Genomic DNA, 26930 nt, shown 5'->3' with positions numbered 1-26930 from the left:
TGTTTATGTAAATTTGCTAACTTTACAGGTAACTTTTTCGATTTAGTAATCGCATTTTAAGGCATCAAACACGCATTTTGTGAACCACAATCGGAAATTTCGGGGAGCATTTGAAGGCAGCACTGTGACACCCTCATGTGTAGTCCTGTCAAGTAGTCGCCAGACGTGTTGTTAGCCACAGAATAAATCTAAAGTCTTATGTCAGTTCAGGTGAGTTAACGTATTTCAGAGTCTGAACGTTACATAGACCTGCTCCTGTTTTTACGAGCGTTTCCTCTTTCACTCTAACCACATGCTGACACTACACACACACACACACACACACACATAGATAAGCCACAGACACATCCCCTTCACCCAGCTGTAACGTTATAAACCTCCACATCTCCGTCAGAGACTTTAACAGCTGCTTCACACACTTCACACACAGCTCAGGAGGAACTCAGGATCCGTCTGGTAAGTTTTGACTGATAGTTTTTAATGTGTAATGTGGTTTTAACTGTCTACCAGCTCACATTTTATTTATTTATTGAACTTAATCACAGTTAATACAGAAACTTAGTCTGTTTTGTTTGATCTGTAGCCACTTTAAAATGAGTTTAAGGAAGTCGTGTTGGGTGTCACTGTATTGCCACAGGCTTACATGTCACTAAACATATAGGCTAGATTAAGTCAAAAGTTATTGGGCAACATTTCCATCCTCAAAATATCTTAGTGCTTACTTTGCTGCCCACTAACCTACCCTTAATGCATGTATTTTCTTTAAAGTTAATTTCTAGAGTAAAGCAAAACTATTTTTGACTGTTGCCACAAAGTGTGTCCTTGAGATAACAAGATAGGCACTGTGTGACTCATTGATTCAACCGTTAGGTCATCACAGATCTTTTTATTGTTTTATATGTGTGCCAGGGAGGGACCATCTTCCCATAAATTGTGTCACAGCATGTGTGTGTGCATGTATGCACACCCTTGGTGTTTAAAAGAATCTGTTCAGTGTCAGCATGGCTCAAGGCTCTCAGTCAGTCACTGCTCCCGTCGTGAGTCATTCTGTATGATTATTTATGATTTACATTGCACAAGAATGTTCTTGAGTGTGTGGTTCGCTATGAGCTGTTCTTTCCATTGTTATCCTTCCTGTCTTGTTTCCTTTCTTTGAGCATTCCTTCCTGACAGCAGGGTGACTGTCGTGCCGTCACAGTAAATGACAGTGTGTAACACTCAGCAGCTCGACTGTATGTCATATAAAATGATGACGTGTCTTTTAATAGGAGAAAAGCTGGAATCTAATGTGGTGTGAAAACAGCAGTTTGGAAATAGGTGTCCGTAGGCTGGAATTTGTGACCATGCATAGAGGAATGTGTCATTCACCTTGACGTTTTCCATTTTACAGACAGTATTTCACTGTAAATTAGGACCAAATAATAGATGTTAACCCCACCTGCTGTTTGTATTGCTGTGTTTTGACATGCCTGTCTGTGTTTGACACTTGTTCAGTGCTGATTGAAGTAGTTTATTAAGCAAAAACACCCAAATATTTGCTAGTTCCAGGTATTTAACTGTGAGGATTTTCTTTTTTAAAAAGCATCTAGAATATAAAGTTGTTTTGGAAGACTTGAAGGCATCACCTTGGGCTCGGCGACAGACATATTTTCTTTTTTCTGCCATCTTCTTCAGCTAATGATTCATCTATTACTGGAACAAATATGTAAAAGTAAAACATTAATCGATAAAGTTCAATCAATAATGAGAATCCTTAGTTGTTCTGAAATACAGAATTGGCTGAAAAGAAATAGGCCTATCATAGGCGTTGACTCAATTATACATGCCATGTATAATTGAGTCAACGTTGCCTCTGTAGTTTAACTTGTTCACATTAATGCTTTGTTCCACAGCTTTTTCACCATATTTAATGTACTTTTTTGCACTTTTATAAGACAATACACTTAACAGATTGCCATTAGGCTCTAAATAAAGTGCTGTGGTGATAGAAGCCTACTCTGACATAGTGTCCAGACACAGGAGGGCAGTGTTACTCTGACTAACTCTGGTGAAACTGAGCCTGAAACTCCTGAACATCTTGAATTTCTGTCACATTTAAATCACTCCTCTTGTCATATTTTCCTGTGAATATACTTTATGTGCCAGTGCATGTGACTTGATTTCCCCCTGCCAGTTTCTATGTCCTGCTCCAGGAAATAATATCTGATTTTTATCAAAACTGATATCATAAATCACAGATTAATTGGCATTCTTTGGTCAGAAACTCTGATTAATGACAGACAGTGTTTACTGTGTCTGTTAAGAATATGCAGGTGCCTTTATGTGAGCTGTTAATGATTACACTATCAGTCTGATTAATGGACTTGTAGACTAAGAGGGTGTGTTTGTTGTGGTATGAAACTGTGCATGAAGTCAGTGTGTGATAAATTATTCATCTGTTTGTTCTCACAGATTTGAACAAGGTGGAAAAAGAGGATGGAGCAATTGAAGTTTTCCCAGGCGTAATACATGGATTGTGTGACTAATGGCTTACTGTTCACTGTAGGAGTCACGGTTTAAGTGGTTTCAACTCTTTTCAAGTTGAAGCACTGAGGGTGTGTCAGGTACTCAGCGTTACTACCAGGCTACGGCATGCAGGATGGGCCAAACTCGCTCGGATCTATCGCACAGCACCGCCACCCCCGGCAGAGCGAAGTGGAGAGCAGGAGACACAGCCCAGCAGCGACTCGGTATCTGCGGCTTTAGGAGCGGTGAGAAGCGACGGGGTGAGCAGCTAAACAGGAATCCGATGAAAAATAAAGTGTTATCGTGTCTGGGAAGGAGAAAGCGAGACTCCAGTCAAACTGAAGCGGATCTAGGGTGCGGAAACGGAGCCGGAGATCCAGCAACGCGCCGCGATCACAGAGTAGGAAAGTTGCCCAGGGACGAGGTTGTATCGACGGTTGGGGAACATCGAGCATCCCCGGGTTGTTTCGAGACCCCACCTGGCCTGGATGGTAATGTCGAGGCTGTCCAAGGCGTCGTGAACCGAGAGGCAGCGGCTGGCTCGTCCGATGCGTCTGGTTTGGAAACGCGGACCGGTGAAGTCAGCGGAGCGGGCTGCGAGGAGCCGAAACCCGGGCGGGAGGACAATGCCTCGGATCCCCCGACGAGGGCCATGGATGATCAGCCTCTGGGGGGAAACAGCCAGGGTCGCTTTGTGTCTGAGGATTTAACGGGGACTAGTGTGAGTGCAGCCCCGCTGCTCACCTCTGTCCCGGACTCTAAGCGGACTTTCTCTCGCCTGGCCCCGGATCAACCGTTGGACAAGGGGCTGTCGCGAACGGACGACCACGCGGAGGTTAAGATGACAAAAAGTGACTGTAGTACCGTGTCATGTCGGCCCAAAGCGGCTGGTGACAGCAACAACTGTTATCCTATTGAAAGTAAGGACTCCAATGAGGCCCCTCGGGGTCCCACAGGGGGCCAAAGTTATCCAGGAACCATACCCAAACTCATCATAACCAGAGACCCCAGTCCGACCCGCCCTCAGGTGACACCCACCCAGCTGACCGTCCGCACGGAGCTCAGCACCGGCTCGTGTCTGGATCCCCACCCCGACGATGAGTCCCCTTGCTCGGACAGCGGCTGCGGAGGGTCTCCTGCGCTCATGCGCTCACCTAGAAAGCTGTCCAACTCCTCCTCCATCGGCCTGTCCTCCGCCTCATCCTTCGAGGAGTCCGAGGACGACTTCACCGGGAGCGACATCGAGTCCAGTCTGTCTCCTGCCCGGTCCATGTGCAGCCCGGACGATGGGACAGGGGTGAGTGTCTTTTCCAAGTGTTTTCAACAACAAACCCTCAAATTTAGTGTGCAGTTACACAACTACCAGGAGTGACAATATGAGCCGCTGTCTGTGCTGCAAACAGGTTTTACAGCTCTGGCTACCAAAAAATTACAAATGCAAATATGGCACAATTGACCATCATGACAGGTATACAGTGGGTGACCATTCCTCAGCTGAACAAACCATGGCGTCAGGTGCATGACTACCACTGTTACAAAGGAGCTGGTATGAGATAAACAATGGAACAGAAAGTAGTGTGTGCAGCTCCATGCACAGTGCACACACAGCATGCAGGACACATGCAGGCCAACAACCAAGTATGAAGACACACTCCACGAACATGTATTTCCTTATCTACTGATGCACGGCTGCTGTGCTCAGATGTACATGCACAATGTCAGTCACTGTGTGTTGATATAGGCTGCCAGATGTCATCTTAGCCACACTGTTCTTGGTCAAATCATCAGGGGTCAGAAACATGAAAGCTGCTCAAATATGTCATACTGATGTTTTAGGGTAGTTTATTGCTGTTCTGCAAATGCCAAAAAAAAGTGGCCCCAGTCAGGAGCTTTGCTGCACAGTGTGTGTCTCATGGTTTGAAATGTCAGTGACGACATTAAATAGCTTTTAGTTTTTCTAACGTGTGCATCAAAGCCTGAACGGTTGGACCCACGCAAAACCCTGATAATAAAACACAATATAACAAATTTAAACCAGGGGAGAGGAAACCGCCTCTTATCTCCAACCCCCACTTTTCTGTGCTTTTATTACCATGGCTCATGGTCACATGGCTCTGTTGAGCTCAGAGCGAGGACCATTTAGACACTATCTAGATACATATTTGAATTATTTGTCATCCCATTACAAATTTAGAAATTAGTTTTGCAGCCTCAGAGGCTTTGGGGTTTCCTTTTCTCCAGACATCAGCGGGAGAGTTTAAAGTTTCCAAGTAGGAAGTTGTGCTGTTTCCCCCCTGAGTCAGGAGGCTTTGATGTCGACTCGAAATGCTTGGAATGAGACAAGTCTTAAAAACAGGATGTCTCCACTTCAGTTTTCCAGTATCTCCGCTTCTCTTCTCTGCAGCGTGTGAATCTTGAATGTCCAGGTTTTCTGTACAGGACACGTCACCAGGCAGGCATCTTGAAAGATGTTCAACCGTCAGCATGCCATTCATACTGCGCTGCTCAAATCATACGAACCTGACAGAAGCTGTACTCATATTTTTTAATAATGAAGCCACAGTTATGTTTCCACAGTAGACGCTCCACCCTCGTCTGGTATTTTATTTCTTTTTTTCCAGAGAAAGAGGAAGACATGACACAGACAAAATGTGACTTCAGTCTCATTTCAGAGCAGTTCAGACCACCCAGAGCCCCCGCTCTTACATATTTTCACCGTTATGCTATAACTGGCAGCTGCACCGAACACTTAAATATCATTGTGGAAAAAGCCCCCAAATTCAAAATAGTGAGCAGGGTAGACTATTGTAGCTTTCTTTTACATATAACATTTATTTAAATATCCCAAATCAATGTTTTATTTATTTTTAAAGGGACAATGCACTTTGATCAGCATTATTCTCTTGTCTACATGTAAAATTTAAACACTTATAACCCAGACATAACAGGCAAAACATAAATATATCACATATCATCAAAAAATATTCTACTCTAACGACAAACAGGCTAAACTTCATTCTCTTAATATTATGTTAGCGCAGTTGGCATAGTTAAAATATAAATTAAACATAAATCTTACATTATTGACACTTAAAATAAACAGGTTTTTCAGTATTAAAAAAATTAAGTTTGTTTCATAAATGTGTTTTAGTCAGTTGACAGCTTATTTTCAGTAGGGTGGAATTAAAATAAATAAGTTAGTTTAACAACTAAATATCAACACAACCTTTGGATGAATATAAAGTTGATTCAACTGGATTAAATGTTTTGGGGTGCAAGCAAATCATGCTGGTTGTACTAAGCTAATTGAGTTTGTCAGATTATAAAAGACTCATAGGATATACTTAAGAAGATGCATGCACATTGTTAACTTAATTTTTTTTAAGTTTGTTAAAAGTCTTTTTTAGAGTGTGTAGTCAGAACACCTTAACCAACTGACATTTAAACATTTGGATAATTTCAATTCTGGCCTCATTATTTTTAACGTCTTATCATTCCTGATTATTCTGCTTATTATGTGTTAAAGAAGCAAATATTGGAAAAGTGCCCATTATTATTTCCCAGAGCCTGAGGTGACATTCTCCTCTTCAGATGTCTTGTTTTGTCCGTCCACCAGTCTAAAACACAAAAAGATTCAGTTTACAATGTTATAAAAACAGAGAAAAGAAGCAAATCATCACCTTAAAGAAGCTGAGAGCATTTGGAGTTTTTCTTTAAAAGTTATTGAAACAAACATCCAATTATTAACATTGCTGCTGAATATTTCTCTGTGATAGGGCAGGTCCATGTGTGTTATTTTTTTTGTTATTCAAATGGAAACACCCATTTAGCTGTTAGCAATAAGCAGTGACGTATTATAGCACTAATCCTTACCTTACCTTTTGCCCCACCACACAGGACGTACTGGCCTACCACTGACTTGATTGTTTGCTTGTTATAGTGTGAATTTCAGTACCAAACTAACGTGGCATCCTCAGCAGTATGTGGGCTTACATGTAGCATCAACATTGCTATTCAAATGGAAACACCCACTTAGCTGTAACCAGTAAGTGGTGATGTAGGCTATAGCGCTGATCCCTACCTTACCTTTTACCTCACAGCACACGGGACTTGCTGGTCTACCGCCGACTCAATTGTTTGCTTGTTACAGTGTGAATTTCAGATTGAACTAACGTAATGTCTCCAGCAGTACGTGGGTTTATACGTAGCATCGACACTGTGCTGAAACCTACGTCAGGTCTTGTGGGAAGAAGTTTTGAGAAGGGCTTGGAAACAGCATTTAAGAAGAAGACGTACATACTTAAAACAAAAATTGAATTTTCAGATTTGAATCATCAGGAACACGACTGGAAAACTACAGAATGATATATAAACTTTTAAAAACCCCAAAAATAATTGAGCTCCCCATTAATTTATTAACTGACGAATAGTTTCAGCTTTGTACATATTGTGATACTTCACCCTGTGGTTTTGAAGGCTACTGTCTTTTCCTTATTCAAATAAAGATGTCATTTCTATCCCAGCTTTGTCGTGCCAGAGAGTATCAGGGGAAATTATAATAGATAAAAACAGTAAGAATCCATCTCCCATTATAACATTCGAAATGTCTCCCCTGGATCAGTCTATTATTTTGTCTCTAACCGTAACATTCTTCCACATGCCAGACTTATAGATTGGCTGCCGGTTACAGTAATGATCATCTGAACCAGCAGGTCAGTGGACAGTGTCAATTCCTGGCTATTACACCGTCAGCCAGGAAATGAGCAACCCCAGGAGTTGCACTTGAGCTGTTGTAACAAACAGAATGACGTTAGCCCGTGGTTTCTGATAAGGACTGTGTTTTAATGGGCACGTTTTGTCCTCTCACAGTTGAGTAAAAGCTGTGTTGTCCGTCATACCGTAATTAACAGGCGGAGGGTGTGTGTTTGTTGTTACTGGCTTGAGGTGAGCCGTGGCCACGTTGCTGTAAGCTCCCAGCCAAACCAGTTACATTTTGTAGGCTCGGTGAGGTGAGCAGATACTTGCTCAAACATGCATACTCTAAGAGGCGCACACACTTACAGCGATGCCGTGTTGCATTCAGAGTTCAGTGTGTGTCATGGAAAATTGGGCTGAAGGCAGAGCCGGTTGCTAGGCAACATCGTTGCCATATATGGTACTTTTTTTCTCTCCTTGTCTTGTTCTCTCTTTCTCACACACACACACACACACACAGTATCTACTCTGTCCCTGACATTTGAATGTTATTAGATGTTAATTCCCTACAAATGTCTGCTCAGCCAACAAAGCACATATTATTTTATAAATAAATGTCATATTATGAGACACTCTTTCTGCCCCCTTGATATTTTTTGCCCCGAAACCCTGTGAGACTCACAGCGGAACAGAAAACAAGAGGAAAATGAGTGTAAGCGGACACAAAAACAAGACAAAAACATGCACTGAAACTTTGAACATGTAGCCTACACGTGATGATGATTCTCCTTATTTATGCGTGCTTATTCACATGAGCCACAATCGCAGACTTGTTTTCCGTGTCACGCATTATACAGAGTCCCACACATCACTCCCACAGTCGGCACTTACACAAAATCCATGATACAAAGCAAAAGAAAAAAAAGAATTCCATTATATTTATAAACAACTGCATTTTTACAGCGTGACAGCGTGAATCACTGGTGGAGGAAGTATTCAGATACTTGACTTACAAGCAATAGTCCTGCATTCAAAATATAATTTAAGTAAAAGTATGTAGGTAACATTAGCAAAGTGTACTTCTATCAAAAGTAATGGTACTCAATGCAGTTTGTAGACCCTGAGAGTGTTATACTATCATATATTTTATCATTGGATTATCATTATTTGGTGAGTTATTTATAAAATTAATCATTTAATCCATAAATAATAGTATAAAATAATTTCTAGAAATGATAAACGGCCATCAAGAGTTCTGAGAGGTCAAGGTGACATCATGAAATGCCTTGTGTGTGTTTCCTTGATAAATGACACAAATCATTACTCTGATGAACCGATTAATTGTTTCAGCACTTATACACATACAGGATTAGACAGAGACGACACACGTGGACAAGCTCAGAGGAGATAAATATACACTTTTATTTTAAGTGTCTTTTCTGAAGGTGTGTTTTAAAGTCATGCCACCCTCTGTTAGCTCAGTGGCCCACCACAGCCGAGCTGTTTGAACGCTGGAGACTTGAATCAAGGGAACGGGAAGTGGTTTTAAAGCAGTGAAGTAGTTTTGAAAATAGAGCTCTGACAGTACCTGAAAACACCCTCAGTGTATGCACATGTAGTCACTCCTGTAGCCGATGATAGTCGTCTGACAGGTTCTACACACACACACACACACGCACGCACACGCACGCACACCTCTGCAGGTCACATAGTCCTGTGGAATTTGACATGGAGACAAAAGGAGAGCACTGGTAGGGTATGGGAAGGCCTGTTGTCCCTACCCCCATGATTCTGGCAGGAGATTGGCTCAGCGTGGGGCTCAGGCTAGGCCCCGTGGGGATTAGGGGATGAGAGAGAGAGGAGAAGAACAAAGGTGAGACTGAAGGGAAAGAGAAGACAGTTCATTGTGTAGAGGTTTGTACCCTCAGGGAGAGTGAGTGAGTGATTTAGGGCAGGGAGTATAAGGAAAGTGAACTAGTTCAAGCAGGCAGACGGTGGAATGAGAGAGTGACATGACAGCTTTAGGTGTGTGGATACACTCGATGACAGTGGAGGAGATACATTGAGAAAGTGAAGAGAGGAAGTGGAGGAGTGATAGGATGTCGAAACGGGAGAAATAGTGAATTGGGATGACAAAACGAGGCTGTGTGAGGGAGAAGGGGGTCAGTGTGAGAAATTAGTGTGAGCTCATAACAGAGGAGGATTATTTACCAGGCGACACAAGCCTCGGTTTACAGCAAGGGTTTACAGACTTGACTGAAGCTGAATACCTGGAGTAAGACGCAGCATTAGCTCAGAGCTAGTGGCAAAGAAGGTTATAGATGACTGTGAAGGATCTCAGGCCGACAGAGAGGCACACGGCCCTGGACGAGCTCGTCTGGGGAGACCCTGTGCTGATGGTGCCGAGTATTTTGTGCTGGCTACGTTCCCGCTTCGTCTCCGGGGCTGTGTGTGCTTGTGTCTGTGCCTGCCTCCTCCTACACTACTGCTCTGTCTGCCAGGTAAGAAATAGAAAGTGGCACATTTTATCCAGAGCAGTGATGCAGACTGTCGAGTGCATACACTCATGATGATGAGTGCAGATTATATCAAACGTGGGTGAGCAGTTTTGGTATTCAAATGTAAATGTGATAGATATTCCAGTCTCTCGTGGCTGTGACAGTATGTCATTGTTGTTATGCACGCAGTATGGAGGTAGTGCTGTGTGACTGTGGTGATCTCTCTATCTGGGTTAAGAAGCCAATAAGCCAACCAGCAGGATCAGCATGCTTCAGGCTGTATGTAATACTTTATGCAAACAGTTAAATTCTCAAACTTGAAATTTACAAGTTGGTAGGTACCTTTAAATTTCACCTTAAAAACGGTTGACCTTGCCTTGTTCGGTGTCATTTTTTTCCAGCACAACCTCACCTCTGTGACTTTGCAGTTATTTTTTCATTTTGACATACTTAACACGTTGGACCTAAAATCACACAAAAAACACCACCAGTAGCCCGTTTTTACCATTTGTTCCTGCACCAAACGCGTACCAAACGTGGCAACAATATTCAGGAAAAAGCATGGCGTAAATTATTTATCATAAGTCTGGTTTTACTTGGCCTATCAACACAATTTAAAACTGGTATATAGTTTGAAGTTCGACACAAGGTGACTCAGCGAGGCTGTGTCTTGCTGCTACATCATTTTAATTCGGTCATGTGATTTTGACACACCGGTGCGTCCGTGGACTCCAGAGGGTAAATTACCACAGGAAAAAGATTAAACATTGAGGGCATAACATTGATTTATATATTAATAGTATAGTGTAGCGATTATTTTCATTGTCGACTAATCTGTTGATTATTTCTTAGATTAGCCGACTAATCATTTTATCGAAAAATGTGTTAAAATGTTGAAAAATGTCAGTCTGTCTCCCCCAAACCCCAAATCTAATGTCTTGTTTCGTACTCACGCCAAAGGGTTTTAGTTCATCGTCATGGGAGAGTGTGTAAAGCTAACAATATCTGAACGTAAGAAACTGCAGTAAGAGTATTTTGGGGTACTTTTATAGTACTTTTCTATGAAAAATGACTCAGACCGATTAGTCGACTACTAAAATAGTCACCGATTATTTTAATAGTCGATTAATCATTGATTAGTCGACTAATTGTTGCAGCCCTAGTATAGTAGTATATCATGACAATGCCGACTTTTCTTTTCTTGTACAGTAGCAGAGAACAGCACAATGACTGTAACCAACATTAACAGTAAGAGAAAGTGACAAAGCGCAGTTGGTACCAGCATATCGATACCGCAGAAGCAGGTTCAGGTATTCTGAAGCGATTAATTGCTAAATTTGGCAACACTACTTCCCAGTAATGTGGAGTTATGTTGTTATTGAAGGCTTTAGCTTTTGTCCTCAAATATAAAACGTAACTTTAAGATGATTGTACCAAAAATATTACATTTAATATTCAGTGTTGTTTGGTTACAGGCTAAGAAATGAGTTACTTGTAATGAAAACTAATTTAGAAGAAAGAAAAAAATCCACTGTATTTATGTTGAGCTGCCAAGTTATTAAGCAAATAGTTTGAAAGATTAGCTGCAGCTAATAATGACTGCTACCAAAAACTAGCATGAGCACTAGTTAGAGCAGTTTTGGGGGCAAATAACATAGTATATACTTTCAGTAATGATTCTTACTTTCCCACCAAAGCACATTACTCAAACCTCCTACTCCTACTTGATCATGAGTCTATGCGTGTGTTAGGGAAGGTGAAGAAAGGGACACTGTAAAGAGACATTCTTGTGGTCAGCCTGACGTCCTCCATGACCATTGTTGCACCACACTGGGATCCTACCAGAACACCAGAGACATTTCCCAGATGGATATCAAAGGGGATTAGAGTGTGATAACAGTGAAGAAAATACTAGAGAATTCCGCTGGGAGGATAAAATGATGATTGGCTGAGAGTAAGTGGTGGCGACATGCAGCAGTGGGGGGAATATAAATACTGCGATGGAGGAACATCTTTGGGAAGTGAAGAGGAAGCTTATAAAACAAAGAATGATGAAATGATCTCTGTGTTATATATCCCTGAGTTATATAACAGAGAAAGAAATGGTGTAGGATGAACTGTGAGAGGTGAAATATGACCTCAGTGTTTTAAAAAGCTGGGCCGTGTGGGATGAGGAGGCAGGATGAGACAGCAGTACTGGTACACAGTTTGTTCTGTTCGAAGTGAAACAACAGTCCTGGCTTTTTTACACTTCATTTCCAGGGTTGTCTCTTGTCCAAACACCTCAGTGAGCAACATTAGCTCTGGCTGTGACTGGTAATTTTAGTCGGATACATTTGACCCCACAGAGGCAACACATTAAGCTATCAACTCGAAGCAATTAGAGAGAGAGGGCCTGATGGCATGAAGATAAGAGAAGTGAAAGAGGAGAGGCTGTAGATTTAGGGTGTCTGCTTCACCATCCTCTCCTGTCAGCCCCCGCTGGACTTTCATCTGTCACTGAGGAGGAGAAATGGAGCTAATAATAGTAAAAATAGGAAGAGAAACGCAGGTTACTGTGGTCTGATGGGTAAACACAGTTTGTGTTTTGTCCACAAACGGATGTTACCTTCGAAGATTATTTTTAGACTACAGTGTTGGCGGTTTCTAATAACTGATCTTGTGCAGTGTGTTGGTCCAGCAGGCAGGAAGCATCAGTCTGATGCAGTAATATGACGTTCATTGATAGTTGCATAAATCCAGCACCCCCCAGAAGACCTCAAATTTAAACACACTGATCAAAGCTAAAATATGTTTGTTAATTCAGAGCCAAATACTACTTAAACATGTCTTAAATGTCAAGTACAATAAACTGGAAAATCACCCCCACATAAACCTATCTACAATACATGTAAGTATTTCACCCCCTCTACACAGGGGTGAGAAGAGGGCTAGGAGTGTCCTCACTGTCCTATAGACTCTTGTGTTATGAACTTTACGTAACAGGTTCATCATTATCCCTTACTGCAGCACTTTGGAGGCCAAGCGCTGACGACAGTTTTACTGTACTGACCGGGTGGAGTGTCTGAAGGTGGATTGCACGTTGACCTTTAGGTGGAACAAGGTTAGGCAGGGAACAAATGATACAAGCTGGCAAGACGAAGACATTTATATATTTTTTCTGAAGACTATTTTAGGTTGCAGTGTCATACAGCTGGATCTAAAGGTGAGAAGGAAGGTACGCATTAAAAAAAACACTCGTCTACTCGATACATTTTGCTGCAATAAAAATGACTGAAGTGAGATGAACAGAGTAACTACTTTATTTCATTCGATAAAACTGTTGATGTTGAAAAAGTTTTCCTTTGGGGACGTAATTTGCCACCGAAAAAGGTAATAAATCGCAGTATATCGCAATATATTTCATCACAACACATTTAAAATCGCAATAATATTGTATCGTGACTTGTGTATCGTGATAATATCGTATCATGGGGCCTCTGGTGATTCCCACTCATACTGCCTACCATGGAAAACCTACTGATTTTCATTTAAGAATTTCAAATAGGGCTGTAACTAAAGATTATTTTCATTACTGACTAATCTGCCAATAATTTTCACGGTTATCAATTAATTGTTTCATTTATAAATTGTGAAAAAATTGTCCAACCAGCAGTCTAAAACCCCAAAACTCTTCATTTACTATCATAAAATTCTCACATCTAAAGAGCAGGAACCAGCAAATGTTTGACATTTTCACTTGAAAAATGACATTCGATTATCAAGATAGTTGGTGATTAATTTTCTTTAAATCGCCTAATCGATTAATTTGGTAGTCGTTGCAGCTCTACAGGCAAATTGCAGATCGATTTGCAAGTCCTTTAATGCCCTGGCATGCTTATGCATGGATCACAAGTACAGCGTCCTGTTAGTTCAGTGCAACATGTCAAAATGAGTGAGAGGAAATTATCTCATATTTCAAACGTGGTGATGAAGTGCAGTTGGCGTTCCCATGTTTCATCACCATCCAGTGCGCTGGCAGTGGCAGAGGTTATGCTGGGGTTAATCTGTTGATGGGATTAAAGGTCTCAGGTCACAGGTGTCTCGTACTCACTCTCTCCTCTCTGCCTCGTGTCTCTTTGAAATCCTGACGCTGACCAGCTGTCTGATGGAGCACGAGCATGTTGCACAGTTTCCCATCACAAGGAATCAACACTAAATGGTTTTTCTCAATAACATATAACGTAATGCTTACTAAATAAGAAACTTTTAGAACTCCTTTGCTTATAGTAAGAAGCTGATTGAGAGGCTCAATTTCTGGGTCTTAAAACAGCAGGAGTTGACAAAGCAGCACTCCTCAAACTCAAATAACGTCTGTTTTTTCTTCTTCTACTAAGTTAAACACAGAGCCTGCAGTTTCTGTTGCATTAAGACTGTTTTATTGTGACAGAGTTTCAACAGAGCAGCTGTGGAAAGAATGCATGTGAGGAGAGCAGAGATAGGCTGACATGTAAACATGGCAGAGATAGGCTTGGCAGGGAGCAGCACAGCCATTCATACAAGTCATTTAGTTATAAAAAGATTACTTTTATTGTTATAGCCTCTTGTTCCAACGTTTTATTACTCACCTTAACCCTTCGTTTGTGCTGTCACGCTACTGTTTTCTGTGTTAAATAAAAGTATGTTTGAATGTACCACACAAAAACAGATGGATGGTGTGATTAGAAAGACTGCAAAGAAGGAGCCAAGGACAAGATTACACACACACACACACACACACACACACACACACACATTCCCATCCTAACCTGGCTGTGTGTTTGTTGTGATTTCCCACACACACATGTTCTAATCAAGTGATGGTATGTTCCTCTCAGAGTGCTTGCGTCAAAGCCCCAGTTGCACACTGTCCCCACTCTGGTGTTTCCCAACGCAGATAACCGGGACACACACACACACACACACACACACACAGTTTCATACACAGTTTCAGACAGTAAGGCTCTGTTTTACGACACTACAGTGGTGGCTTTGGTAAATGTTTTATGAATGGGCTGTGCACGTACGTTGTGCACCTGGCCTTGGCTAAAGGGGAGAATCTGTCCAGTGTCTACTGAGGTGTGTGTGTCAGTGTGTGTGTGTGCGCACACTACAGGGTATGTTTTCCTTTAATGAGTAATCATTCTCCTGCCTGTATTTAGCTCAGTGCTTTTGTTGTGACCAGAAAAGAAACCCTCGCACTGCTTAGTCACAGCTGCAGATTTGTCACTCGCTTGACGACCCACACCTTTTTGTAACAAGGAGGATGACGTTCTTTGTCCATTTCCTTTTCCCAGAATAAGTCCTGGCAGAAATTGAAGACCATGGTTCACTGGTCGCCCTTCGTTGTGTCCTTCAAGAAGCGTTACCCATGGGTGCAGTTAGCTGGCCACGCAGGTAAGCATAAATACACAGCTGTGGACAACATCCTCACACATGCATTATTTTCAGTCTTTAATCTTCAGTTTGTCTGTGGCCTTCCCCAAGGTAACTTCCAGGCTGGGGAGTACGGGCGCTTGTTGAAGCGATACTGCGAGTGCGAGCAGCAGTGCCTACAGAAGCTGATGGAGGACACGCTGCGCCCCTACGTGCCTGGTTATTATGGTGTAGTAAAGAGAGATGAGCAGGACTATAACCTGATGGATGACCTGCTGGCTGACTTTGACTCGCCCTCCATCATGGACTGTAAGATGGGAAGCAGGTAAGACTTAATCCAGGGTGTAAAAACATAACTGTGTGGCAAACATTTTCCAAGATCATGTTGACAGCAGTGGTGATTTTATCAGAGCTTTATACACACTAGTTTTTAGGACTGTTTCCAACTCAGAATTATGTCAGTTTAATGATCAATACGAGACTATTTGTTCCTTTTTTCCATATAGAGTTTGAGAGTTTGAACAGGGTTCAGCAGGAAGTTCAGTGTGACAGTGATGTTCACGTAATATAGTAAACAAGTCAAGTTAGTCAGAAACGAAAATGTGCAACATTTTTTGCCGACACTAGACATCAAATGAAAGCCACAGACTGTACCGTATTAAGTTGCTTCTAAGCAGAAGGTAGAAGATAATGTTATCTCTTTTCCTCCGGGCAGCTGCCTCCATCTCGCTCAGACTCACCCTAGGTCTGGGTCTGCAGCTGCCTGTAATGGGAAATTGAGGAGCGCTCATTCTGCAGCTAAATCTGGGCACTGTAACGTCCTGAGAAGTACACTGAACACTGACTGAAAAAATAAGAAAGAAAACTGCTTGACCTGAAGGACTCTCAGTTGACTGAGGGGTCTCCAACTGATGATTGGTATCTTTGACTTTCAGGGGACAGCCCTACTAGTTTTTTGCTTCTTTATCATATTTACAGTATATAAGAATATTTATAATGTCTGTATTTGTAGTCAACAAAGTGCTTCACACGATTAAAGAGCACAGTAAGACTAAATCAATCAGAAAATTACAAATATGCACAACAAAGACATAAAATGAATACAGAAAAACTCTGACTAAAACAGCAAAGAAAGGAAAGGGGGGGGGGGGGGATAACAGAATGATAAAATGAAATAAAAACTGTAATTAAATATTAATGCTTTTTTTTTCAGGACGTACTTGGAGGAGGAGCTGATCAAAGCCAGAGAGCGTCCTCGCTTGCGAAAGGACATGTATGAGAAGATGGTGGCAGTGGACCCCGGGGCCCCCACAGAGCAGGAGAGGGCCCAGCAGGGAGTCCTCAAACCCAGATACATGCAGTGGAGGGAGACGCTCAGCTCCACAGCCACCCTGGGCTTCCGCATCGAAGGCATTAAGGTCAGAGGCCGTCCTGGACACGCAGTCCTACGAGCATGCCTGGCTTTAGTACTGAGTGCTAGTGAAGAAACACATACTTCTACAAGATGTAAATCAATCAGTGGGAATAAATATTTATCAGCCTGTTCACTAGATGGACCACACACTCTGGAGAGGAAATGGAAAACAGTCTGTTAAAGTTTTTGTCTGAATGCGTGGCCGTAAAGGGGACTGTTTGTTCTTTCAAAAATAAATCCAGGGCTGGTTATCAGGCCGCACCAATAACTGGAGATTTGCATGAAGTCTGTCATGAATGGAAATATCTTATGACTCAGTGAGCATTTAAAGCAGCTGCTTTACTTTCCAGTGGAACAAGTACAGCAACTAAGCTGTGGCATTGGAATTTATATTTTTGTTGGTATTTGTTGTTGTTTCCCGTTGCATCCTTCGCAAAACACAAAATTTGATCAAATCTAATACTGATAATACTGCACTGAATACTCTGCAGGCAACAACTTGTTGCAGCCAAGATGAATCGGGAAGCTTAAATGAATTACTTAATTATAGTCCTTGTGCAGGTCAAAAAATAATCAAGGGAGAGCAAAACTTGATATCTTACGTTTTATTTTTTTTATTTCTACAGAAAGCTGATGGAACTTGTAACACCAACTTTAAGAAGACAAAGCACAGGGAGCAGGTGATGCAGGCCTTGGAGGACTTTGTAGCTGGGAACACTCAGATTCTGGTATGTTACTATTTGTGACTGTGTTACTTGTTCTGCTGCTGTCACTGCTCAGTTTTTCAACAAGGAGGCTTTTTTCCCAAGGAAAAGTTTGATCTTTCCCTGCTTAGGTTTGGTGCGTAACCTCCCCCATAACAGCTAACTGTTGTTTATACTTGACAGACACAAAGATATGTGCTGATATGTGTTACTTTTTGATATACAGAAGGGCCTTTTAGGTATTGACAGAAATAAGCCAGCGCCAAGTAGTATCAAAACATTTCCAGTCAAATGATACTGCATTTAATCCTTTTTGTAATCGGGGATCTGATTCTGGAACGTCCTGACTCCCATCTGGAGTAGCAAACTTTCTGTTGCAGCCATCAGCGGAGCCACTTTCTGCGACTAATGGTCGGTTCAACGTCTGCCTGGTTAGCATGAGCTAACACAGCAGCAGCAGTTTAAGAGTCCCACCAATGCCGAGACGGCTCAACTCTGATGTTAAACCTGTTAATAACAGTTAGCATCACACAGCTAACATTTCCTAACAGTAAGCCCTGTCACTGTGTGTGCGGCCTGGCGAACTCTCACCAGCTGTCTCCGTGGCAGAGCTCACACTCCCGCCACAGCAGCTACAACCCATACAGTCTGTGGTGAGGTGAAGTCAAGCGCAGTGTATTTGAAGCAGTTCAGTGTGCCGGGATGCCACCAAAACTTTCAAAAGTATTGCTATACTACACGCCACTCCATTCCCATGATAGGTCTTGAATGAAGTACTCTATTGGTATCGGTATCGCTTTAAAGGTCCTGGTATCAAAAATGTTTAAACACGACCAGCCCTAATATTTCTAAGTGTTGGTAGACGGAAGTTGTGAAGTTCGAGGGAACTAGGCTACCTTTTTCCCAGCTGGCTGCTGGTGGTAGCTTCATATTTACTGTGCTGCCATTTCTTAAAATCTATTGAGCAGCAACTGCATCAAGGGAGGATAAAAGGTTTTAGACTAATAATTAATGAGAGAAGTACAACAAAATATGTATTTTTCTGATGCCCTTCATCTCTTTTTCTCAGAAACTCTACCTGAAGCGGTTGGAGGAACTACGTTCAGTCCTTGAGCAGTCGCATTTCTTCAAGTCACACGAGGTGAGACACACACACACACACACACACACACACACACACACAAACACTCAGTTTCATCATTTCTAAACAAACCCGTTGGCCGAGTTGAAGATATTGTGATAGGATCCCATCAGTAGCTCCTGTACCGAATCACTTGCACATCTAAACTCACCTGTCTCACTGGTTTCTCCGATTGCAGGTTGTGGGCAGCTCTCTGCTGTTCGTGCACGACGCCTCGGGGAAGGCCAGAGTGTGGATGATTGACTTTGGGAAGACGGTACCCCTGCCGGACACTCAGACCCTGGACCACAGGACTCCCTGGGTGGAGGGCAACAGGGAGGACGGCTACCTGTGGGGACTGGACAACCTCATAGACATCTTCAGCAGTATGCTCCCGCAGACACCTTGAGAGAGACTCAGACGACTGCGATGAGACATTCTCCAGATGGTAGAAGAGATACAAGATTGGGAGAGGTTGAAGAAAAGGACTGATGATTACACAAACTAAGATTGACAGAGGAAGGATTAGAAAAGGGCCATCGGTTTGATATTTATGACCCACGCCATGATCCAAGTGTCTTTATCTTATTGTACCTGTGTGAGAAGGAGATGAACCAAGAAAAGCGCAAGATTTCTATTGCAAAGTGGAATATGCCAAAGGCCGACTTCATGCATTAATGCTCCATTCGTGGGGACAGATGACCTGCGATGAGTTGAGGCAAACAGTAGTAGGATGACAAAGAGGGAGAACTGAATGCAGAATTGTAACGTTTATCTCATGTACTGTGGAGCGTACAGACCTCTGACAGTCAGTTTTCCTACAAAGACACACTTAACGTTGCTCATCTCCCTCCTCAACATCGCCCTCTGTTGGTTAGAGTCGCACACAGCACTCTCACAACCACGAACTTGATCCAGAGGTATGAAACCTTTTGACGCAGCCTTTCAGGAGCATTGGGTTGTATTTTTGTGATGGACTACATTTGATGTTTAAGTATACAGCAACACTAAAACACTGGTCAGACCAGGTGTTAACTAACTCAGTGTGTAAATACCATTTTATTTAATTTTTTTGGCCTTGGTATAACCTCTTTACCTTGTTTGTACGATTTCTGTGCCTAGCATTTTTAAAGAGCTGTTTGATCATTCCAGTGCAGTGGACTCCTGCTATTTTTCTTCCAAAGAGTTCACCCTACATATAATCCCAAAGTTTAACTTCTTGCAGAAAAGTGTTTTCTAAATTTTATTTTTTTTTGTATGATATGCAGTGAGTTTTTTTGCTCGTTTATCTGTGCAGTAAGCAGCTTGGCAGCCATGTTTGTCTGGAATTTGTTGCACTATGGATCCTCACAAAGCCATTGAACAAATCAAGCGGTGCCTCTGTGTGTCTTAAGATGGGAAGCAGCAGTCAAGTACTGGGTTTACAAATGCGGACGTTTCTAACATGAATCACTTATATATATAGTTGTGATCACTTCATTCTCTTAAGTCAGTGTTGCTTCAGATTTGCAGGGAGTTTCACAGCAAAGCAGCGGTGTCACTGGTGAAATGAAACTGGAATTACCTGATTAAACTGATAAGTCTGTGTGACTCGAGCTTACATGTGATCTTCGGACTGGAAATTTTTAATGTGTCTTATGATTCAACGGATGACGAATCGAATACAACAGTGTCACTTTTAAACACGAGGCAATGCTGTCATTCGCATTTAACTACACTAAACACGAGGTTTGTGGGGTTGACTTTTTGTATGAGGATGGAGAGTTTACAAAGAAACAACATTGCTATATTTAAAGTCACTGCTTTTGAGCATATCTGTCGTTCCTTGGCTGGAATGCAGCAGGTCTGTGAATGTAACAGTCTTGAGACAGACGTCCTTGGACAGTGTCAGGCAGCACTGTTTGGATGTGTGTTATCTGACCTCATGAAATTGGAATTCAAATTAAGTTTTTTTCCATTTCTTAAAAGGTAAACATGCTGGGAGAGAGGTATAATATGGTGTTTACAAAGTATTACACGTCTTGCCCACAAATCCTCTATATTTGTAAAATGGCAAATGATCAGGTTTTCAAACCGGGTGCTGCTTTGTAAGTAAGAAAACTGGGCTCATAACCACATTTTGTATTTTAAAAAGGCAGCGTATTTTAAAATTGTAAAGCACACAGACTGGTTAAAACTGATATTAATTCCTTGCTTTGTCCAAGTCATGGATTGCAATAAACTGGAAATAAGAACTTTCAGAGTTTTTTGTTCTTCAAACACACAACTCAGATCAAACACTTGATTTGTGTGTTTCATTTCTTTTACTGAATATCCATTAATATAAGTTACGACCACCTTAACTGAAACCAAGTCATGACCAGGACCAGAGTGTATTGAGACTGTGACAAGACAAAGACTTCAGGGGTTGAGACCGAGTCAAGACTAAACACAGACCAGTGTGAGGCCAATGGTGCATGACTGAGTGCAAATCATAGGCACAAACATCGACATTTCCATAAAAACAACCACAGAAAACAAATGACGATTCGCTGTCATTCACCTCTTTTATTGCCATGTATAATGTATGTGTGCATGTACACGTGTACTTTGAGAAATATTTTTATAAAACAAACAAAAGGCAGCGCAGAGTTGAACTTAATGTGTCAGAATTTTCACACAGTTGAGATCTCAAAATGTAATCCAGAGTCCTCCTTGTCCCAGACCAAGACATGACCAGTAGTAGTCTTGACCAAACTTGAGTACTACAACATTATGAGAATATAAACAAGTTAAATATAATATCCGTTCAGTCGTTATTGTATGCAGCACCAAGAGGTAAATGAAGACTTGTCACACTGTAAACCTGCAGGACAGAACATATAATTCTCCATAAAAACAGCACTCAGTTTAAATAACAGTGATCCATGGGAGGGCGACATGGATAATTCTGCATTGCAGTATATTTTCCAGAAATTCAGTCAGAAACTTAAAGGATAAAAAATAAGATGATAATTTCTGTTCTCTAAATTAAATAAAGGTATTTTTTCCCATCATATTGATGTAACAACACTGCAAATCCAATATTTTTGATAACGCACGAATTTGCCCATAACAGTTCCAACAAAAGGCCTCATACATCTGAAGATATTAAAGGTCCAGTGTGCAGGATTGAGGGGCATCTATTGGCAGACACGGTATGTCAATCATTACTGTGTTTTCATTAATCACCTGAAAATAAGAATCGTGTTTTTGTCATCTTAGAATGAGCAGTTTATATCTACAAAGACAGCGGGTCCTCCTCGACAGAGTCCGCCATGTTGTTCAACAGTAGCCCAGAGCAGACAAATCTAACATAGGCTCTAGATAGGTGCATTCTCGTTTTTGTGTCGGCCGCCGTAGCTCTACCAGAAATTTCAGTTCTGCAACCTCACAGCGAGATGCCACTAAATGCTGCAAACAAGACCTTTAAAGAGACAGCTACCCGTGTATCAGAATATGTACACACTTAATGATTCAATATCATCTCATATCGTTACACCATTTACCCCTAATAGGATCCAAAATGTCCCAGCATCAAAGCTGTAGCACATACAGTATTAATACTGTAATGTAGACATTCACAACACTTTTGGATAAATTCAAAAACTTGTGCAATTCACGCAGACATCAGATTGTTCTTCAGACTTTGGGTTAAACTGTGATATCAGTCATATTGCAGCATGAGAGCTCACAGTGATGCCTCTTCAACGGATCAGTGTTTTGGCACCCTGTATCCGTCACACTCATTACTCCTTCTGGGTCCTTGTGTGGAGCAACACCGCCTGTCCAGCCAGTCCGGCCTCCACACCTCCCTGAGGAACGACGTACGGGGTCCCATCGTTTGCTCTCCGAGGGTCCAGTGTCTTCAGCTGCTCGTTGCTCTGAGCCACACTGTCCATACTCCACAGCTGGTAGCTCAGGCTTTTACCCTGCTTAGCCAGGATGTAAACCTCTTTGACTGCTGTGTTACTGACAGGACAGGGAGAGCTGCCGTCCACGGTGAGGTAGAGCCAGGGCAGAGAGGGGTCAGGCTGAAAGTGCTCTTTGCTCACACTCCCCTGGTCCAAACCGAGGAGAACACCTGGAACAAACAGATGTGGTTATTGTGTGGCAAGTTGATGCTAATAGCGCTGTGGTCTGACCTCAGTTACCATGGAAACATATCCCTCCAGAATAGTTCTCAGCCTTAACCGGTGTTACAATCAGTCTACCAGACTGAAATATGGTGTGCAAAGTTCCTCCCCAATGGGTTCTCTTTACAGCTGCACTGTGAGGATTAGTTTCCAGTACATGTAAAATTCATGTCCCAACATGGGATGAATTTAGTTACATCACCAACATTTGAAGTAAGACTTTTTTATTCTAAAATATCTGCACGGTAGTCTGGTCAACATACATGCTTTTGATATGCATATGTGCACTGCCATTAAAAAAAACAAAAAAACAACTTTGATGCATGGCTGTTGCCTCATTAGTAATAAAGATTTTCGCCATTTCTTCTCTCTTTAAATGTTAGTAAATAAAATTTTAAGAATCATACACCCAAGGAGCAACTTATTAAAAATGCAGAACGCCAGTCAGATGCTATTTGCACCCAGGTGTTAACAGTCAATATGGCAACCTCCACCCAGGTGTATATTCCTGGGTGTCCTGGCAACATTGAAAAATGACTTTAACATGGACGAGTCTATTCAGCTATTCTGATTTGTGTTCACTGTATGCAATCAAGAGCTTTATAAATCATAAAAACTGATAACAATAAGTCAACTAACTCAAACTACAGTCTCCTGTGTGGAAGTCCTGTGCTTGAACCACTCACGTACCACATCTTACTGCCCTCATGGACTGTACTGCTCTTTATACTACATCACCTGACTGTCTGGCTGCACATCTCTGAAATGTACCACTCTGATCTCAGAGAATATTAGAAATATGCCAGTGCTAACCCTTACCATGACCTATTTGCCCTAACCACTTCTGACCTCACAGCACATAGTGATATTCATAATAACGCTTCGGGGGAATGTGTTTAAATAGCCAAATAGCTGCAGTGTGACTATTCTCACTCTGGTGCAAATAGACACTCCAGTATACAAGAAATTACTTGGGCTGAGCAACGTACATGCAAAAAAAAAAAAATATTGCGATTATTCTGACAGGAATTGCAACTGCGATATGAGTCAGGATTTTAGAGGGCATGCTAATTTTTGCATTTTATTTTCACTGAAATTAATTAAAATTAAAATTAAAATGACTATGATATGACATTTTGCTGTGGTCTGTACCAAACTAGCATGTTCCCTTACATCTAGAATCTGATTTGTGGACCAGGGCATCTCTGTAGCACCACAACGCTTCATTTGTAATGGCATGTTGATCAAAAAAATTGAAGCTCCTGCGATTTTGATATTGCACTTGGCCATATTGTGATTTACATAATATTTTGATTAATTACTACTACTGCCAATAGTCCTTTTTGGCTCGGTTCATTGTAGTGATTGTGTTAGTGTTGCCGCAACATTTTTCTCTCCACATCATGTTTCACATTTGTTGCTTTGTGCCCGAGAACATTGGCAGTTTTTTCTTAACATGTTCACTGTCTTCACTGTGAATTGAGCTGTGCTTGATGTCTCACATTAATGTCTCAAACCAGCTTTATAAAACAGACTGATCCTGATTCTGTTTCTTTAGTTAATTCAAGACATTCTGACCACCTTTATTGGTCTTCAAAGAGTGAGCTCTCCAGTCTTACCTGAAGCGACTGCCCAATGCGCCCTGTGGCCGCTCCGCTGGCACGGTTCGTGGTTGAAGTCCTCATCATATCTGTACATACTGTCAAGGAATTCTGTCCTGGAATTATAAACTTTTCTTTTATGATGTAAGTAGCGTTAAAATAAAGAACAAAAACAACCACAAAATGAAATCTTTTCCTTCAGGACACCTCTCATGGCAGTGTTATTTTGGTCCAGGATACGGGATGAGGACAGGCTGTCTCCCCCACAGGTGAGTGATAATGGCTGCAGCATTATCACCACTTAAACCCCCCGACAGCAGCTCTGCCTTACAGCCACAAACCTCCTCTGCCAGAAGGGCCATGTTGTCAGCTGGCAAAATAAAAATCTTAATGAGAACATCAAGAAACCAAACACCATAAACAGGGTGAAACTGCGTATTAGTTGCTTGTGATACATAAAGACGGAGTTACTACTAAAAAACAATTTTAGTTGCAAAACTGTTTTTATACCGTCCACGTTTTAATGACATCCTACATCTGGAGTTTTTAATGTAATAGATTTGCCCTTCTGACGACACCTGGTGATGTCAAGGCATGTGTTTTCCCTTTGGGAGGATTCAACTTTTAATCATGTTATCATAAATAAAAATGGGTGAACCATTTTAACAAAAAAACACCCCTCTTTGCTCTTGTTTCCCACTCTGTTTTTTCTACATTTAACAAAATTTGTTACCTGAAAACATTTCACCCTGTGCCGTGTATCCCCTGCTCAGTGCTGTCTGAACAACAGTTTCCATATCAACACTTAGCTGTGGCTGTCGAAGGTGAGCGGACATCCACAAAGCCACCAGACCGCACCTGAAAGGTAAATGAATAACACTCTAATACAGTCACACCCTGGCAAATATGTCATGTTTAATGATTTAAACATAAACGCATTGAGGTCACACTAATAACACAAAGCCCCATTGTACCTTTAACAATTGTGGTTACAGTTTTATGTGTGTTATACAAATGCTTTCTCAGTTAAATAAAGATCACAGTGTTACTTAACATACACCAAAGTGTACTGACTTACTGTGGACCATCTTGGATGAGGGAGGGCACATATGTGTTCACCAGCAACCACTGCAGGTCCTTCCTAAATCTGAAGCATGAAAAAAACAGCATAACATAAATACAAATTATTCCAGTACAATCAAATTCAACAGCCCCGATTGGAGATTTTTCACCTGAGACACTTTCACATGTCACAGTAAGAAAAGCACAAGTCTTCTGTCTTTTATTTAACTACTCTGGCTTCAGTCTCCTAAAACAGAGCCATCATTAATGTTGTTAGCAACACTTGCACTTTTCCTGCCATTACAAGTCAAAATGTCTGCTGTGAAAAAAGGCGTACTTATCAATTCTTTGAGAGGCTTATATTACTCCATTTTTGTTGACTTTGAGAGAGATGTTGATTCAACTGTTTTTTTGTTTTTTTTTTGAGGCTGCAGTTAGTGTTGATTCAGGATTACGCTGTATTAAGGTGTTACCAATATTATGGCAAACTTAAATATGTAAATAGTGTGGGCAAAATATTCGTAATACCTTTCAGTATAAACACCCCTAGAGCTACAACTCAATTACTTGATTAATCATTGGTTTATGAAGTGTCACAACATGATGTAAAATGTCCATCACAATTTCTGAAAGCCCTAGATGACCTTTTCAAATTGTTGGTTTTGGCCGATCAACGGTCGAAAACCTGAAGACATTCAATTAACTATCACAGAAGACAAAGAAAAGTAAGAAAGTCTCACAAGTGAGAAGCTGGAGAAAGAAAATATTTGGCATTTGTCCTTAAAAAATGACTTGCATGATTATAACAATAGTGGCAGGTTTTTAATAAATTCTTAGCATTATCTATGGCTTCAGTAGAGTTTACATCAATCTCTAGGACACTGTCAACAGAAAAGTAAGCATTATAAGCTTCACACAGGTAGGGTTTACTGCAGGAAATTTGGATCAGATTGCACATGTGTATCTAATAATCTGGTAACTGAGTGTTTGTGCTCAAATGTGAAATCAGGGAATATTTTGTTATAACATCTGATGGTCAAAATAAACATGTTAAGATTAAATGTGAAAATAAAGTTGGTCTTTTCATTGTAAATCTCACCTGCTCTCCCTCTGACTGAGCAGTAAGCAGGCCTCTGTGAAGTCCCCCTCCACAGCACTCCTGTTACTGGCTATAGTCTGATACAGCTTCTTCTTGGGTGTTGAGGCTGGAGGAGGTGGAGGACCTGAAGCAGGTGGAGGAGGAGGTGGTGGAGGTAATGGGGGACACTCCATTGACATCTTGTCTGAGCTCCTTTAGCATTAACCCTGACAGAAGTGATAGCTTAGTCAATATTTGGTGCATTTTTGTAAGGGGGTAAGTTACAGCAGCTCATGGCACTCATCACTGTAACAGCCTTCAGTCTCTCCTACCTCTTACAACTTAGCTAGCTCTGTTGCCAACAAGCTCGGTGGGGGAAAGTTAGTTATCTTCATTAGGCGGTGAAAGCTGTTTTGGGTAGAAACCTAAGTACGACGTCTTCTCGGTTGTCGTTCACAGAAAGTAATTAGCTTGCCATATTTTACACACACTAGTTCCTGTACTCACTTTTCAGACTAGCACAGCTAGCTAACAGCCCGGTGTTTTACCCATATATGGCATGGTAAGGATGCTCTTCTTCTTCGTGTGTATTGTAGGATCACACACGTACGTTAAAAGGCCACACTGCCCTCCACTGCATCTACTGACTTTAAAGTTTAAAAAAAAAAGACTCTGATCAATCAAAATATGTGGTGATATCTAAAT

At 41.5% G+C, this 26930-nt stretch overlaps 2 protein-coding genes across 2 annotated transcripts; one reads left to right on the top strand and one right to left on the bottom strand.

The window, feature by feature from the left end:
- The first annotated feature begins 229 nt into the window (after positions 1–229).
- Positions 230–20564, top strand: itpkcb (inositol-trisphosphate 3-kinase Cb). The gene is made up of 8 exons (XM_050032872.1): positions 230–456; positions 2452–3802; positions 15014–15113; positions 15204–15417; positions 16306–16510; positions 17133–17234; positions 18280–18351; positions 18530–20564. Exons 2-8 carry the CDS (start codon positions 2639–2641, stop codon positions 18737–18739), a joined length of 2067 nt encoding a protein of 688 aa, XP_049888829.1. The 5' UTR covers positions 230–456; positions 2452–2638; the 3' UTR covers positions 18740–20564.
- On the bottom strand, positions 19501–26871 carry actmap (actin maturation protease). Its single transcript, XM_050033125.1, has 7 exons — positions 26558–26871; positions 26247–26452; positions 25164–25232; positions 24819–24943; positions 24326–24455; positions 24104–24174; positions 19501–22432 (listed from the first exon to the last, which is right to left on the bottom strand). Exons 2-7 carry the CDS (start codon positions 26423–26425, stop codon positions 22098–22100), a joined length of 909 nt encoding a protein of 302 aa, XP_049889082.1. The 5' UTR covers positions 26426–26452; positions 26558–26871; the 3' UTR covers positions 19501–22097.
- Positions 26872–26930: the final 59 nt, after the last annotated feature.

This window comes from Epinephelus moara, chromosome 2 (assembly GCF_006386435.1).
Source record: "Epinephelus moara isolate mb chromosome 2, YSFRI_EMoa_1.0, whole genome shotgun sequence".
Classification (NCBI taxonomy): Eukaryota; Metazoa; Chordata; class Actinopteri; order Perciformes; family Serranidae; genus Epinephelus; species Epinephelus moara.
The sequence above is the reverse complement of the archived record's forward strand: the minus strand, read 5'-3'. Positions and strand labels throughout refer to the sequence as shown.

Coding starts and splice junctions, on each gene's coding strand:
- itpkcb (XM_050032872.1), top strand. CDS start 2,639: ATGGGCCAAACTCGCTCGGATCTATCGCACAGCACCGCCACCCCCGGC. Junction 15,418..16,305: donor GACTGTAAGATGGGAAGCAG/GTAAGACTTAAT, acceptor TTTTTTTTTCAG/GACGTACTTGGAGGAGGAGC. Junction 18,352..18,529: donor ATTTCTTCAAGTCACACGAG/GTGAGACACACA, acceptor CTCCGATTGCAG/GTTGTGGGCAGCTCTCTGCT.
- actmap (XM_050033125.1), bottom strand. CDS start 26,425: ATGTCAATGGAGTGTCCCCCATTACCTCCACCACCTCCTCCTCCACCT. Junction 25,233..26,246: donor CTCAGTCAGAGGGAGAGCAG/GTGAGATTTACA, acceptor TTCATGCTTCAG/ATTTAGGAAGGACCTGCAGT. Junction 24,175..24,325: donor AGACAGCCTGTCCTCATCCC/GTATCCTGGACC, acceptor CAGTATGTACAG/ATATGATGAGGACTTCAACC.